Raw genomic sequence first — 13,344 nt, 5'->3', positions numbered from 1 at the left:
CTGCAGTCTTATAGTAGTGGTAACTGGAATGTTTGTTTACGGATGACAACTGTTTTTTATCCAGGATAGCCAAGATTACTCTTTGTGTGTGTGTGTGTGTGTGTGTGTGTGTGTGTGTGTGTGTGTGTGTGTGTGTGTGTGTGTGTGTGTGTGTGTGTGTGTGTGTGTGTGTGTGTGTGTGTGTGTGCGTGCGTGCGTGCGTGCGTGCGTGCGTGCGTGCGTGCGTGCGTGTGTGTGTGTGTGCGAGCAGACAATAGGGCTTGTCTAACACCAAAATAATAACCCAAGGCTGGTTTGTATACAGTAAGCTGATGATGTTCGGCCACATAAAGCCACTGATACCTCTCTATGCGGCCTGAAACCTCTCTATGCGGCCTGAAACCTCTCTATGCGGCCTGAAACCTCTCTATGCAGGCTGAAACCTCTCTATGCGGCCTGAAACCTCTCTATGCGGCCTGAAACCTCTCCATGCGGCCTGAAACCTCTCTATGCGGGCTGAAACCTCTCTATGCGGCCTGAAACCTCTCTATGCGGCCTGAAACCTCTCTATGCAGGCTGAAACCTCTCTATGCAGGCTGAAACCTCTCTATGCGGCCTGAAACCTCTCTATGCGGCCTGAAACCTCTCTATGCGGCCTGAAACCTCTCTATGCAGGCTGAAACCTCTCTATGCGGCCTGATACCTCTCTATGCAGCCTGAAACCTCTCTATGCGGCCTGAAACCCAAGGGAGCAGAAAGTGCTGATGTGCAGAGCTCTCCACTCCTCTTCTGGACGAGGTCCTGCTTACCAAGTCCCGTAGGAGTGTCCACCATAAGATGCTGCTGCTGCCACACCAGAATGTTTGGTTTGACAGATGAAAATATTCTCTGCAGCTGACACCAGTTTGCTGCTAAAATAAAACAACATGGCTCTATTTTCAGATTCAGAGGCACATTTTGCTGTAATAGTAATGCCGGCCTGGCCTAGGGTTTATGTAGAGTGTAATTGCAGCCTTTTCAGAAGTAAGAACTGCTCCCAAGAAACCCACTTGATTTTTGTCTTTCTGCTCATAAGACCCAGGCATCAGGGGAGGCTGGTGGAGGCCGAAAATCAGGGGAGGGGTTCATTGTAATGCATGGAATGGAACGAGGAATAGTATCAAGAGGAATGGTATCAAACACATTCCATTCCATGTATTACAATGAGCCGGACCTCCTAGTTCTACCTCCACCAGCCTCCACTGCTGGGCATGCGTTGGCACCACTCCCTGTATCACTTTACTTAATTTTCTTCTGGCGTAATGCAAACCTTGTGACTGGAATCCTATACTGTCACATTGATTCATTTAAACGTGATATACTCTGCATGGAGCAAGATTATTTGCACTGCTGTCTCCCACATTCACAGTCATGCTCTCCGGTTAATGCTGATCTGTGAAGATTGCTATTCTGTTTGCTGTCACATATTTTGTTTTGGTTGTTGGTTTAGTTCGTTTGAAATGTCCCCCTGCTTTTGGCTTGAAAACAAAAAGCAAATCTTTGAATTGGTAAGCACTGAAGAACTCTATGAAACGATATGACGTACTCAGATTGATTTTACATCTGTGTTATGACAAACATAACTGTCAGTGTGTTGTATCAAGCTGTCAGTAACCTGCTCTGACCCGTTTTTTATTGTCAACTGTATCCCCTGCGTGCTTTATAAAGAACTTGATGTCATAACTCATCCTGATCCTCATGACAGTGTGTGTGTGTGTGTGTGTGTGTGTGTGTGTGTGTGTGTGTGCGTGTTGGCGCGTGCGTGTGTGCCTGCGTGCGCATATGTGTGTGTGTGTGTGCATGCGTGCATGTGTCTTTGTCTCTCTCTGTGTGTATGGATATATGTGTTTGTTCCCCTGACTAATAAAACAAGAGCCTGAGGGACAAATAACAAACTACATTACTCATCCATTGGCATGCTTGTGTTTCACAGTGCTCATATTGACCCCCCCGTCCCCCTGTCTCCTTCTGTCTGCCTGCCCCAGGTGATCAACGTGGATGGGAGCAACAGGATGACTCTGCTAGAGGACAAGCTGCCTCACATATTTGGCTTCACCCTCCTGGGGGACTACATCTACTGGACTGACTGGCAGAGGAGGAGCATAGAGAGGGTCCACAAGACTGACGCCATCAGGGAGATCATCATAGACCAGCTGCCTGACCTCATGGGCCTCAAGGCTACCAGAGTTACTGAGACCCATGGTAAGAGACAGGGGAAATATTAGTGTTGGAGATGAGGACGTACACAGCTGTTCAGAATCTGAAACCACAGAATAAGTGACTAACTTAAGTACAAGGGTTAATGCTTTCTGATGTATCAGATGGGTATTCATGAATGTGTGTGTGTGTGTGTGTGTGTGTGTGTGTGTGTGTGTGTGTGCGCGCCCCCCCTCCCTCCCTCCTCCCTCTCCCCCTCCTCCCTCACTCCAGGTACCAACGGCTGTGCGGAGGACAACGGAGCCTGCAGCCACCTGTGTTTCCACCGTCCACAGGGCCTGCGCTGTGCCTGTCCCATGGGCCTGGAGCTGCTCAGTGACCTGAGGACCTGTGTGGTGCCTGAGGCCTTCCTGCTCTTCACCAACCGGGCAGACATCCGCAGCATCTCCCTGGGCACCAACAGCAACGATGTGGCCATCCCTCTGACAGGGGTCAAGGAGGCCTCCGCCCTCGACTTTGACGTCTCTGAGAACAGGATCTACTGGACCGACGTCAGCACCAAGGTGAGGATGAGTGGAATGGAATGGAATGGAATTGAATTGAATTGAATTGAACAGAGTAGACTTAAGTCTACTGCTGCAAGACAATCACCCAGCACTGCTCTCTCTACCCATGGCTGCAGTGTGAATCATTTCTTGCTACAGAGATCTCCTCTGACTCTCTGGGTGAGAGGGAGTTGCTTTTACAGCAGAGTGATCAGATCACACACATCTGATGTGACAGCAAACAAAAGGGAAATCTAGACAGGTTTTGGGGTTTGTTTTCTGCTGATCTGGGTTAGTTTAGCTCCCATGGGTTGTCTCTCTCTCTCTGACTGTCTTACTCTGTGTTTTTTTGTTGCTAGGCTGTTTATACAGTTCAGTAAATAGAGTTAAATAAACTGAAGTTCAACTCAGCTAACCTCAGCTCCACCCCTAACCAATTACCAACAGTAGAATGCACACACAGCATATCCACATAATCTAACTGTCACCTGTGTGTTTGCTAAATCCCTCTGACTCTACACTGTAGCACTTTATGCATTGTTTTGCTACATTACCATTTGTTTGTTTGCTAGCCGGCTACCTTGAGTTGTTTGTAAGCTAGCCAGCCCCGGGGCCTACCTTACTGTTTAGCCCACCTCACTGATCCTTCCTGGCATGGATGACCTACGACCTGCATGGTATCATCTGTGTCTTACTATTATTGTACCCCATCCTCCATTTCTCAGACCATCAGCAGAGCGTTCATGAACGGCAGCTCTGTCGAACATGTGATCGAGTTTGGTCTCGACTACCCAGAAGGCATGGCGGTGGACTGGATGGGCCGCAACGTCTACTGGGCAGACACCGGTACCAACCGCATCGAGGTGGCACGGCTGGACGGGCAGTACCGGCAGGTTCTGGTGTGTAAGGACCTGGACAACCCCCGCTCCCTGGCCCTTGACCCAGCCAACGGGTAAGACTAGCATACCTTTGGCATGACGAGCTCAGGGAGATTAGTTCAAAGGTGATTTACTCACTCTATACACATCAATACAAATATTACAGGCTGGGATTTTATTGGCATGACTAACTCAGAGAGATGAGATCAAAGGTACTCTACACACACCCATGAAAAGAACACAGATGCAGAGTACAAAGGTTCTAAGTTCTGACTAACCTACAGTGGTCGAAACATTGCCAATCAGACCATTGAAACAGTGTGTGTACGTGTAGGGAGAGATGAAGAAGTGAATGTGGTAGTGTGAATCCCCTTGTATGACTGTTTTCCACAAAGACTTTCTCATGCAGTGTAATGAGAGGTTACGTCAGTGTCAGTGCTTCTGCCTCTCCGTGTTCCGTGTGAGGACTGGCTTGTTAGTCCACTCGCGTGTGCCAACAAGCCCGCGGTCTTAACATGTCACTGTGCTGATGATGTCATGTCCTGGAGCTGTCAGCAGTCATGCCTGCGGCCTCAGATGTGTATTTACGATGTGGGTCACTCTCTCTGTCTCTGCATTGTTTAGAAGTGTGCGTGCGTGCCTGTGTGTGTGTGTGTGTGTGTGTGTATGTGTGTGTATGTGTGTGTGTGTGTGTGTGTGTGTGTGTGTGTGTGTGTGTGTGTGTGTGTGTGTGTGTGTGTGTGTGTGTGTGTGTGTGTGTGTGTGTGTATGTTTTGGTAGGCCCAGCTAATCTCAGATCAGTGCCTTAGTGCATCCTCTTCACTCTGGAGCATATTGTTCCCTCTCTCATACAGAACCTGGATTGAGTTATTCCACAACGTCTGCCCCATAGTTATGGCCAACCAAGCTCATTTACCAATTTACCACTTCAATTGAATTAGGTTGGGAATGCAGACTTACTCTTGGCAACGAGTGTGTTGGGATACAGTGCCTTCGGAAAGTATTCAGACCCCTTCACTTTTTCCACATTTTGTTGTGTTATAGATTCAATTTAAAATGGATTAAATTAAAAGAATTTGCCATCAATCCACACACAATACCCCAGAATGACAAAGCGAAAACAGGTTTTTAGAAATTTCAATAAGTTGAATTGAGTCTATCTTAATGCAAGGATTCCTATGCAAATCAGAGACCCTATAAAAACAAAGATATTAATTCCAAAATTCCATGAACTATTATCCTTGCATTAAGATGGATGCAATTCAACTTACTGAGTGATTTGTTGATGACATTTTGCATTTTAGCTAATTTTAAGAGTATTACAACAAAGGGTCTGAATACTTATGTACATGAGGTATTTCTGTATTTCAATTTTAATAAATTTACTGAAATTTCAAAAAAATAGTTTTTGCTTTGTCATTCTGGGGTATTGTGTGTGGATTGATGGCAAAAAGTGAAGGGGTCTGAATACTTTCCGAAGGCACTGCATATGGCTGTTTGGGTCCACTCTTCCTTCACTGTTAAAAACATATTAAAGAACAGGTTTTGACATTAAGTGTAAGCTACAGTACACACACTGTGGTGCAACGCATTCCATCAGATGTGTATTCTATATGTACAAATACAACTATAAATAATGATCTGTTCTGCCCTGTAGCTATATGTACTGGACGGAGTGGGGAGGGAAGCCCAGGATCGCCAGAGCTCACATGGATGGTAGTACCATCATGACTCTGGTTGACAAGGTGGGCAGAGCTAACGGCCTCACGATAGACTACATCGACCAAAGGCTGTACTGGACCGACCTGGACACCTGTATGATAGAGTCTACTAACATGCAAGGTAAATCCAATGATCCTATAGTGCTACAACATCAGTGCAGTAGCAGTTCATACACAGACACCAAGGATGACACCAACAGTCTACAATATACAGGATAGTCATAGTGGTCTTCTTTAGACAAGACTATTAGGCAAGGCAAGACTCAAGTTGATGATATTGCTAAATCATTCTATTGCTCCCCAGGTCTTCAGAGGGAAATAGTAGCTGACGATCTGCCCCACCCGTTCGGGCTGACTCAGTACCGCGACTACATCTACTGGACGGACTGGAACCTGCGCAGCATCGAGCGGGCCGACAAACGGAGCGGGTTGAACCGCACCATGGTGCAGGGGCATCTGGAGTACGTCATGGACATCCTGGTCTTCCACTCCTCGCGTCAGGACGGTGCCAACGACTGCTCCCTGAACAACGGCAATTGCGCCCACCTCTGCTTGGCGTCGCCCGCGGGCGCCCAGTGCCGCTGCGCCTCCCACTACACCCTGGACACCAACGGACGGAACTGCAGCTGTGAGTTTGGAGTTGAAAGGGGCTGGTGTGGTATTTATGTCATGTTTCAAAAGAATTATGTGTCAGTTTATGTGTGAGGGACGAGGGAGACAACCTTCTTGCCAAAACTCTCTATACACTTGTATTGATCTGAAAGCATTGGCCAAACAAAGTGCAACTGATTGAATCCTAGCCCAAGTATTAGTGATTTGAGGCCTACTGCTGCAAGACAATCACCCAGCACTGCTCTCTCTACCCATGGCTGCAGTGTGAATCATTTCTTGCTACAGAGATCTCCTCTGACTCTCTGGGTGAGAGGGGGTTGCTTTTACAGCAGAGTGATCAGATCACACACATCTGATGTGACGGCAAACAAAGGGAAAACTAAATCAAGATTGACTCGATGTTTTATGTTGTTCTTTGAACAGTCAGTAGTTCAGTTAAATGGGTGTTGGAACATACAGTATGCATCAATCTCCAGGGGGCCTTAGGAATGATGATAAAGTCAGTCGACGTTATCCAGTTATGTAAAATCAATCATGTGTCTCTATTGAAGAGATAGTGAGTCAGTGTATTTGACAGCACTGTGGCTTTAGGTGGACGTACAGTACAGCCCTAAATCAAACCTAGGGCTCCAGCCTGCCCTCAACCCTCAGTCATGAGAAACCCCAAAACACATGTGTCTGAATCACACAGGGAGAAAACCTCAGACTTTCACTAAGGCTTCATGTGGACACACACGCGCACGTGCGCGCATGCATACAGGCACCCACACACACACACACACACACAAACACACGTTCGAGGGGAGTCGCCATGCTTCCATATCTACCCCAGAATTTTTCTGGTCTTGGCAGGGGATGAAGGCCCTGTCTTTCTACATGACTCTGTTTTTCTTTCTTACTGTTGCATACTTCCCTGACCTCAGGGCGTGGAGTCATGGAAGGGTGGCTGGGAGGGTTGGCGGGGGAGGTGTGTGTGTGTGTGTGTGTGTGTGTGTGTGTGTGTGTGTGTGTGTGTGTGTGTGTGTGTGTGTTTTCATTGGGCCTTCTAGCCTTTGACCCCCCCCTCTCTCCCTCCAGCCCCCTCCAGCTTCCTCCTGTTCAGCCAGAAGGCGTCCATCAGTCGCATGGTTCTGGGGGAGCAGAGCCCAGACATCATCCTGCCCATCCACGTCCTGCGTAATGTCCGGGCCATCACCTACGACCCCATGGACCATCTGGTGTACTGGGTGGACGGGAGGCAGAACATCAGGAGGGCCCGGGATGATGGCACACAGGTGAGGGAGGAGAGAGAGGAACATCGCACACTGCCCTAACATCATTTGTTCTTCCAATGACAAACATATTTCAGGGATGCATTTGAATGTGTCATGTGATTTAACACAGGCATAATGCTTTTTGATTATCCTTCACTTGCATATCAAGATGATGTGACATTAAAACAGTGGCAAATACAGATTAGTTGACATACAGTGTAAAAGCTGTTGAATGATAACGAATATGCTAATATGATCTCTTTTTTTTTGTATGAATAATCATCTCTAACTTCTTCCTCCCCTCCATCCCTTCCCCAGTCATTTGTGGTGGTGTCGACCACACCCACCCACCAGCAGAGCCAAGAGAAGCAGACTCATGACCTGAGCCTGGACCCCTACAGCCGGACGGTCTACTGGACCTGCGAGGCCACCAACACCATCAACGTCCAGCGGCTGGACGGAGGCTTTGTGGGGACGGTGCTCAGGGACGAACACGACAAACCACGCGCCATCGTAGTCAACGCAGAGAAAGGGTGAGGAGGAGGAGAGAAGGGCCTGGGGCTTGGGCTCGCGATTAGAGCCCTTTTGCACATACTGTGGGATTGGATCCCAGTCCCACTGCTCTTCTGGCACACACTGTCTTGATTGAACTTGTCAGGCACAATGGAATGAATTCCAACCGTCAAACGCAAGGCGAACGAAGCCAAGCATATCTTGAGTGGTCGCTCTCCCAGGGAGGGTAGTACAGAGGAGGAGGAGGTTATGGCTGAAACGCAATGCTGCTTCATATTGTTGTTACACGCTCCGGTTGAGGCAACTGTTATTCTGAATGTGGTCGACTTGCGAATCAAAAACAGAGGGAGCTTCACTTGAAAGCCTTGTAAATATACAGCATTACAAAAATAGTTCTGAAATATTTCAGAGGGATGCCGTTTTGTATGGACGTATATATAGAAGCAGAGTTTACAGAGCCTGGGGCAGAGCAGGCTGACATGGGAGGATCCAGAGAAAGTTTATTTTCCTCTCCTCTCTTCCTCCCCTCGTATCATCTCCTCTCCTCTCCTCTCCTCTCCTCTCCTCTCCTCTCCTCTCCTCTCCTCTCCTCTCCTCTGCTCTCCTCTCCTCTCCTCTCCTATTATCTCCCTTCCTCCCCTACCCCTCCCCCTCTTCTCCTCTCCTCTCCTCTCCTCTTATCTCTCTTCCTCCCCCTCCCCCTCCCCCTCCCCTCCTCTCCTCTTTTTATTGATGTGGTGGTGACAACCTGACATGGGAAGATCCAGAGTTTATTTCACTTATTGCCAGAGAACCACAGGTTCCACTCCCTCAGTTCGGGAGAGTCAGAGATGTTAGCCCATGTGTGGAGCATATGGCTGTGCATGCCTCTCCTCCTCTCCACCTCCTCTTCATCTTCCTCCTCCTTTCCTCCGCTCTCCTCGCCTCTTCTCTCCTCTCTCCTCCGCTCTCCTCTCCACCCCTCCTTTGAAAGGGGAATTAAATGCTATTGGCAGATAGCTTTACAGTGTAGATTGTTAAGACTTTTGTACTTTGTCATTGTATCTTTTTGAAAAGTCCATCTAATTGCATGTCTTTCCTTGGACCTGGAAAGAGAGAGTAGATCATGTTGAATGCGCCTGGCCCAGCTCAGTGTGGCTACAGACAAGTTAACACATCACCAGGGTTCATTCGGTTTAAGTTCCCTAGAGAAGTCGCAGCTCCTAGATGGCATCCAACTCTAACATTGAAACAATTGAACTGGTTACGTTTGTCGAACAATAACACTAAATATGATCATGTTCTCTTTGACTTGAGGAGACAGAGCCAAACTGAAAGAGCAGAGACAAATCACAAACAGATGAGAAAGTGCATTCTTCTCTAAACAAGTTTTAGAGAGGCTCTTATCAGAGCTGATCAAAGCTGACGTTAGACATAACAACCACGGCCCACACAATCAGACAGACAGTGGACTGTACTCCCTGATGCTTTGAGAGAGGAGCCAAGTTTTAGCTGTAGCACCATCCAACACAGGAGGAGAGCGCTGAGCATAGATCAAAACACATCTCCGATCAAACACGATCTCTCTGTGGCTGATTTTCATTGTGTTGTGGTACAAGAATGTAGAATGAGTTGATGTATCTGGAAAGTTCACATTTGAAGTCCCATGCTCTGTACTGTATGTGGGCAAACATTGTCCTTTTGAGCAGTGGTTGACCTTATCGACAACCATTATCGTTCTGGTGTCTAAATCCCACCACCATCTCCCTCTCTCTCTCTCTCTCTCTCGCTCTCTCTCTCTCTCTCTCTCTCTCTCTCTCTCTCTCTCTCTCTCTCTCTCTCTCTCTCTCTCTCTCTCTCTCTCTCTCTCTCTCTCTACAGGTACATGTATTTCACCACCATGCAGGACCGCTCAGCCAAGATCGAGGGTGCATCTCTGGACGGTACTGAGCGCGAGTCTCTGTTCACCACAGGGCTGATCAGGCCTGTGGCACTGGCACTGGACAACAAGCTGGGAAAGCTCTTCTGGGTGGACGCTGACCTGAAACGCATCGAGAGCAGTGACCTCACAGGTGAGTCTCATCAATCAGAGTTGCTATTGACACCATAGGTACGTAACACCGTAGATCCACAGCAGCAGGTATCATAATCGCTCATTATTAAGTGCTGTTGTGTTGTCAGGTTTTTAACCATAATACCATACTTGGCACTACAGAACATAGTATAGTACAGTACTATAGAGGACTCCAAATACAATAATCATAGAAGGAGAATAGTGAGGCTTTTGAAGTGTAATCCTGAGTGGTCCTAGTCCCTGCCTGGCGTAACCACTAGCCAGAGACACCATGGCTGCCTGGTTAGTGTCTCTCTGTCATTATCAGACAGCTGTAAGGCTGTGTGATCCTCTTCCGTGTGATCTTTTGCTGATCCAGAGAGTGGCTTGATGTCTACTGGCCAATGAGCTCACCTTCGTCTGCTCTGTTCACGTACCTGTTTAGCTTCATGCACGCACGCACACACACACTTACGTACATGCTCTCTCTCTTTCTCTCACACACACACACACACACGCAAACAAGCACACGTATCACTCCTCCCTGGCCTCTGATGTCTGGGTAGGGAGACAGCATCCAGAATAGAGAGACAGTAACCAGGCAGATTAAGGATGTTTTATTATACATATCAAAGAGCAGTTCGGCAGAGAAGTAATAAACCATCTTCTCTTTACCAGACCATGTTTGGTCAGACATATTGAATATCAATCACACATACTTGGCTTGTAGTCTGACACTGTGAGCAATGATAAAGAGGTAGGTTACAGGAAGAAGACCAAAGGTTTGAAACAATGCCACGATAAACACATTTGGAGAGCATACAGCATATTTCAAGTTTGCTATGATTTCCTTGGCTCGTTCTGATTATGTCATCACTCTTCCTCCTGACAGGAGCCAATCGCATCGTGCTCCAGGACTCTAACATCCTGCAGCCCATGGGCCTGACTGTGCTGGGGGATCACCTGTACTGGATAGACAGGCAGCAGCAGATGATCGAACGTGTGGACAAGCTGACGGGGGAGAAGAGGACGCGTATCCAGGGTCGGATCTCCTACCTGACCAGCATACATGCTGTGGAGGACATGGATCCCACAGAGTTTGGTAAACCCTGTCTCTAGCCTCAGGCATTGCTTGTGTTGTTGTGATACGCATTATGTATGTATCTACCTGTACATTCTCCATCATTGGTCAACTGCTAACTGTCCGTATCCTACCTTTCACTCTCCAGCATCCCATCCCTGTTCCCGTGACAATGGAGGATGCTCTCACATCTGCATCGCCAAGGGTGACGGGACGCCCCGCTGCTCGTGCCCCATGCACCTGGTGCTCCTGCAAAACCTGCTCACCTGTGGAGGTAACAGAACATAGTACATTTGTTTGATTTCCGCTTACAGTTCAAACACACATAACACAAACTGAAACACACACATACAGACATACAGACACACAGAACATATATCACATGTACAGTATACCAACAGTAGATGTGCCGGATGAGTGAAGAAACCCCAAAGGGTGCATGACAAAACCTTACCCTTCAAAACTGATATCCAATAAGTTTAACTTCGAACAGTCAGTACTCAGTATTCCACCAAGCCTTGGGTCTCGAAATCGACACTCCTCTCCAATCGTGCATATTTGCAAGACAAATATCATAACAGGTCATCAGGTGTCTCATTCAAATCTCCTCCCATTTCATTCTGTTCTAACCACGCCTCCCCCAGAGCCCCCCACCTGTTCCACGGAGCAGTTCACCTGCGCCACGGGGGACATCGACTGCATCCCCATGGCGTGGCGCTGCGACGGCTTCGCAGAGTGCGACGACAGCAGTGACGAGGAGAACTGTCCCGTGTGCTCCGCCTTCCAGTTCCAGTGTGACAAGGGACAGTGTGTCGACGCCCAGCTACGCTGCAACGGAGAGCCCGACTGCACCGACCACTCAGACGAACAGGACTGTGACAGTACGTTCATAGACTCGCTTCACGTCATATTGATATTTCTCTCGTTTCTAAATTATTATTAAAGGATTGAATGTATTTAAGAGGAGCCTGAACATTAAACATGCTATTTATCCTCCTGCCTTTTTTTGTGTTGTTAGATGTTAGACCATGAGATGACATATTTCTAATTTAAAAAAAAAACATTCTCCTCTTGGGCTCTGATCAAAAGTGGTACACCAGATATGGGGAATATTGTGTTCTTTTAGGCACAGCCAGAGATAACGGTATAACAATATCTATCCTCTGTTGTCTTCCCATCAGCCATCTGCCCATCCAACCAGTTCCGCTGTGGTAACAACCAGTGCATCCTGAAGAAGCAGCAGTGTGACTCCTACAACGACTGCGCCGACGGGTCTGACGAACTGGCATGCGGTACGTTCACGCTCTTTAATGTCGAGAAGATGCCGAGCGTAGAGTGCCTAGCTAGCTCATCAGATCTGATCTTGACCATTTAACCGACCACTCAGACTAGAGCTCTAGTCTAACATGAGATGTGCTGTAATCTCTCTTCCTGTGTGTTGTAGAAGTCCACATCCCGTCGTCCAGTGACCTGCCCCCTCACACCAGCACCATCGGCCCGGTCATAGGCATCATCCTGTCCGTCTTCGTGATGGGAGGGATGTACTTTGTATGCCAACGTGTGGTGTGCCGCCGCTACAAGGGTCCCAATGGAACGTTCCCCCACGAGTACATCAGCGGCACCCCCCATGTGCCCCTCAACTTCATCGCCCCCAGTAGCTCCCAGCATGGCACCTTCACAGGTAAAGGTCTGCTCTTCCTGGATTGCAGAGGGTCACTCTAGACGGGTTTCACTCTAGACTAGCCTCTCACCGACCTATTCTAGCCCTGCATTATTAACACACCTGGTTCAGTTCTATAGGTCTATACCTTTGTTGTGATTGACATTAAGGTAGATGATGTTTTATGTTCAAATTGTGCAAGTAGTGTTGCTGTTCTAGATATCCCCCTGTCACTGTATAGTTTTTCTGCATTAAGGCAATAAGCGCGGTGGCTGTGTTTTTCTCCAGGTATCTCGTGTGGGAAGTCGATGATGAGTTCTGTCAGCTTGATGGGGAGCAGCAGTAGTGGAGCACCACTCTACGACAGGAACCATGTGACAGGAGCTTCCTCCAGCAGCTCCTCCAGCACCAAGGGAGCGTTCTACCCACAGGTACGGTACCTACATGCACGTAAACACACACACATGTAAACACACACACACACACACACACACACACACACACACATGTAAACACACACACACACACACACACACACATGTAAACACACACACACACATGTAACACACACACACACACACACACACACACACACACACACACACACACACACTAACCCTAGGTACTGTACTGTAGAATGAAATGAAACTCTAATTTCTGTTTTGTGTATTTGCAGATGCTCAACCCGCCTCCCTCTCCAGCCACTGATCGCTCCTTATACAACGCAGAGATCTTCTACTCCTCCAACAGTCCCTCTACCACCAGGTCCTACAGGTAGGGGACGACACACACACACACACACACACACACCTCTGGGCTAAGGCTAGCTAAGTAGATCACATTCACATTGTGTGATAGTTCCCTAGCATTCACA

General features: G+C 47.9%; 1 protein-coding gene across 1 annotated transcript in view; it reads left to right on the top strand.

Annotated features, from left to right (window-relative positions):
* Positions 1-13,344, top strand: part of lrp5 (low density lipoprotein receptor-related protein 5) — a 47,445-nt gene that overhangs the window by 31,343 nt on the left and 2,758 nt on the right. Inside the window, exons 9-23 of the mRNA XM_083666254.1 lie at positions 2,004-2,220; positions 2,449-2,738; positions 3,446-3,672; positions 5,256-5,440; positions 5,624-5,947; positions 7,009-7,205; positions 7,503-7,717; positions 9,558-9,748; positions 10,622-10,831; positions 10,959-11,084; positions 11,455-11,691; positions 11,992-12,102; positions 12,255-12,491; positions 12,759-12,901; positions 13,147-13,244. Coding sequence (XP_083522380.1) covers positions 2,004-2,220; positions 2,449-2,738; positions 3,446-3,672; positions 5,256-5,440; positions 5,624-5,947; positions 7,009-7,205; positions 7,503-7,717; positions 9,558-9,748; positions 10,622-10,831; positions 10,959-11,084; positions 11,455-11,691; positions 11,992-12,102; positions 12,255-12,491; positions 12,759-12,901; positions 13,147-13,244 — 3,008 coding nt within the window. The remainder of the gene's footprint in view (positions 1-2,003; positions 2,221-2,448; positions 2,739-3,445; positions 3,673-5,255; positions 5,441-5,623; positions 5,948-7,008; positions 7,206-7,502; positions 7,718-9,557; positions 9,749-10,621; positions 10,832-10,958; positions 11,085-11,454; positions 11,692-11,991; positions 12,103-12,254; positions 12,492-12,758; positions 12,902-13,146; positions 13,245-13,344) is intronic.

Source organism: Argentina silus (genome assembly GCF_951799395.1).
Source record: "Argentina silus genome assembly, chromosome: 3".
Classification (NCBI taxonomy): Eukaryota; Metazoa; Chordata; class Actinopteri; order Argentiniformes; family Argentinidae; genus Argentina; species Argentina silus.
The sequence above is the reverse complement of the archived record's forward strand: the minus strand, read 5'-3'. Positions and strand labels throughout refer to the sequence as shown.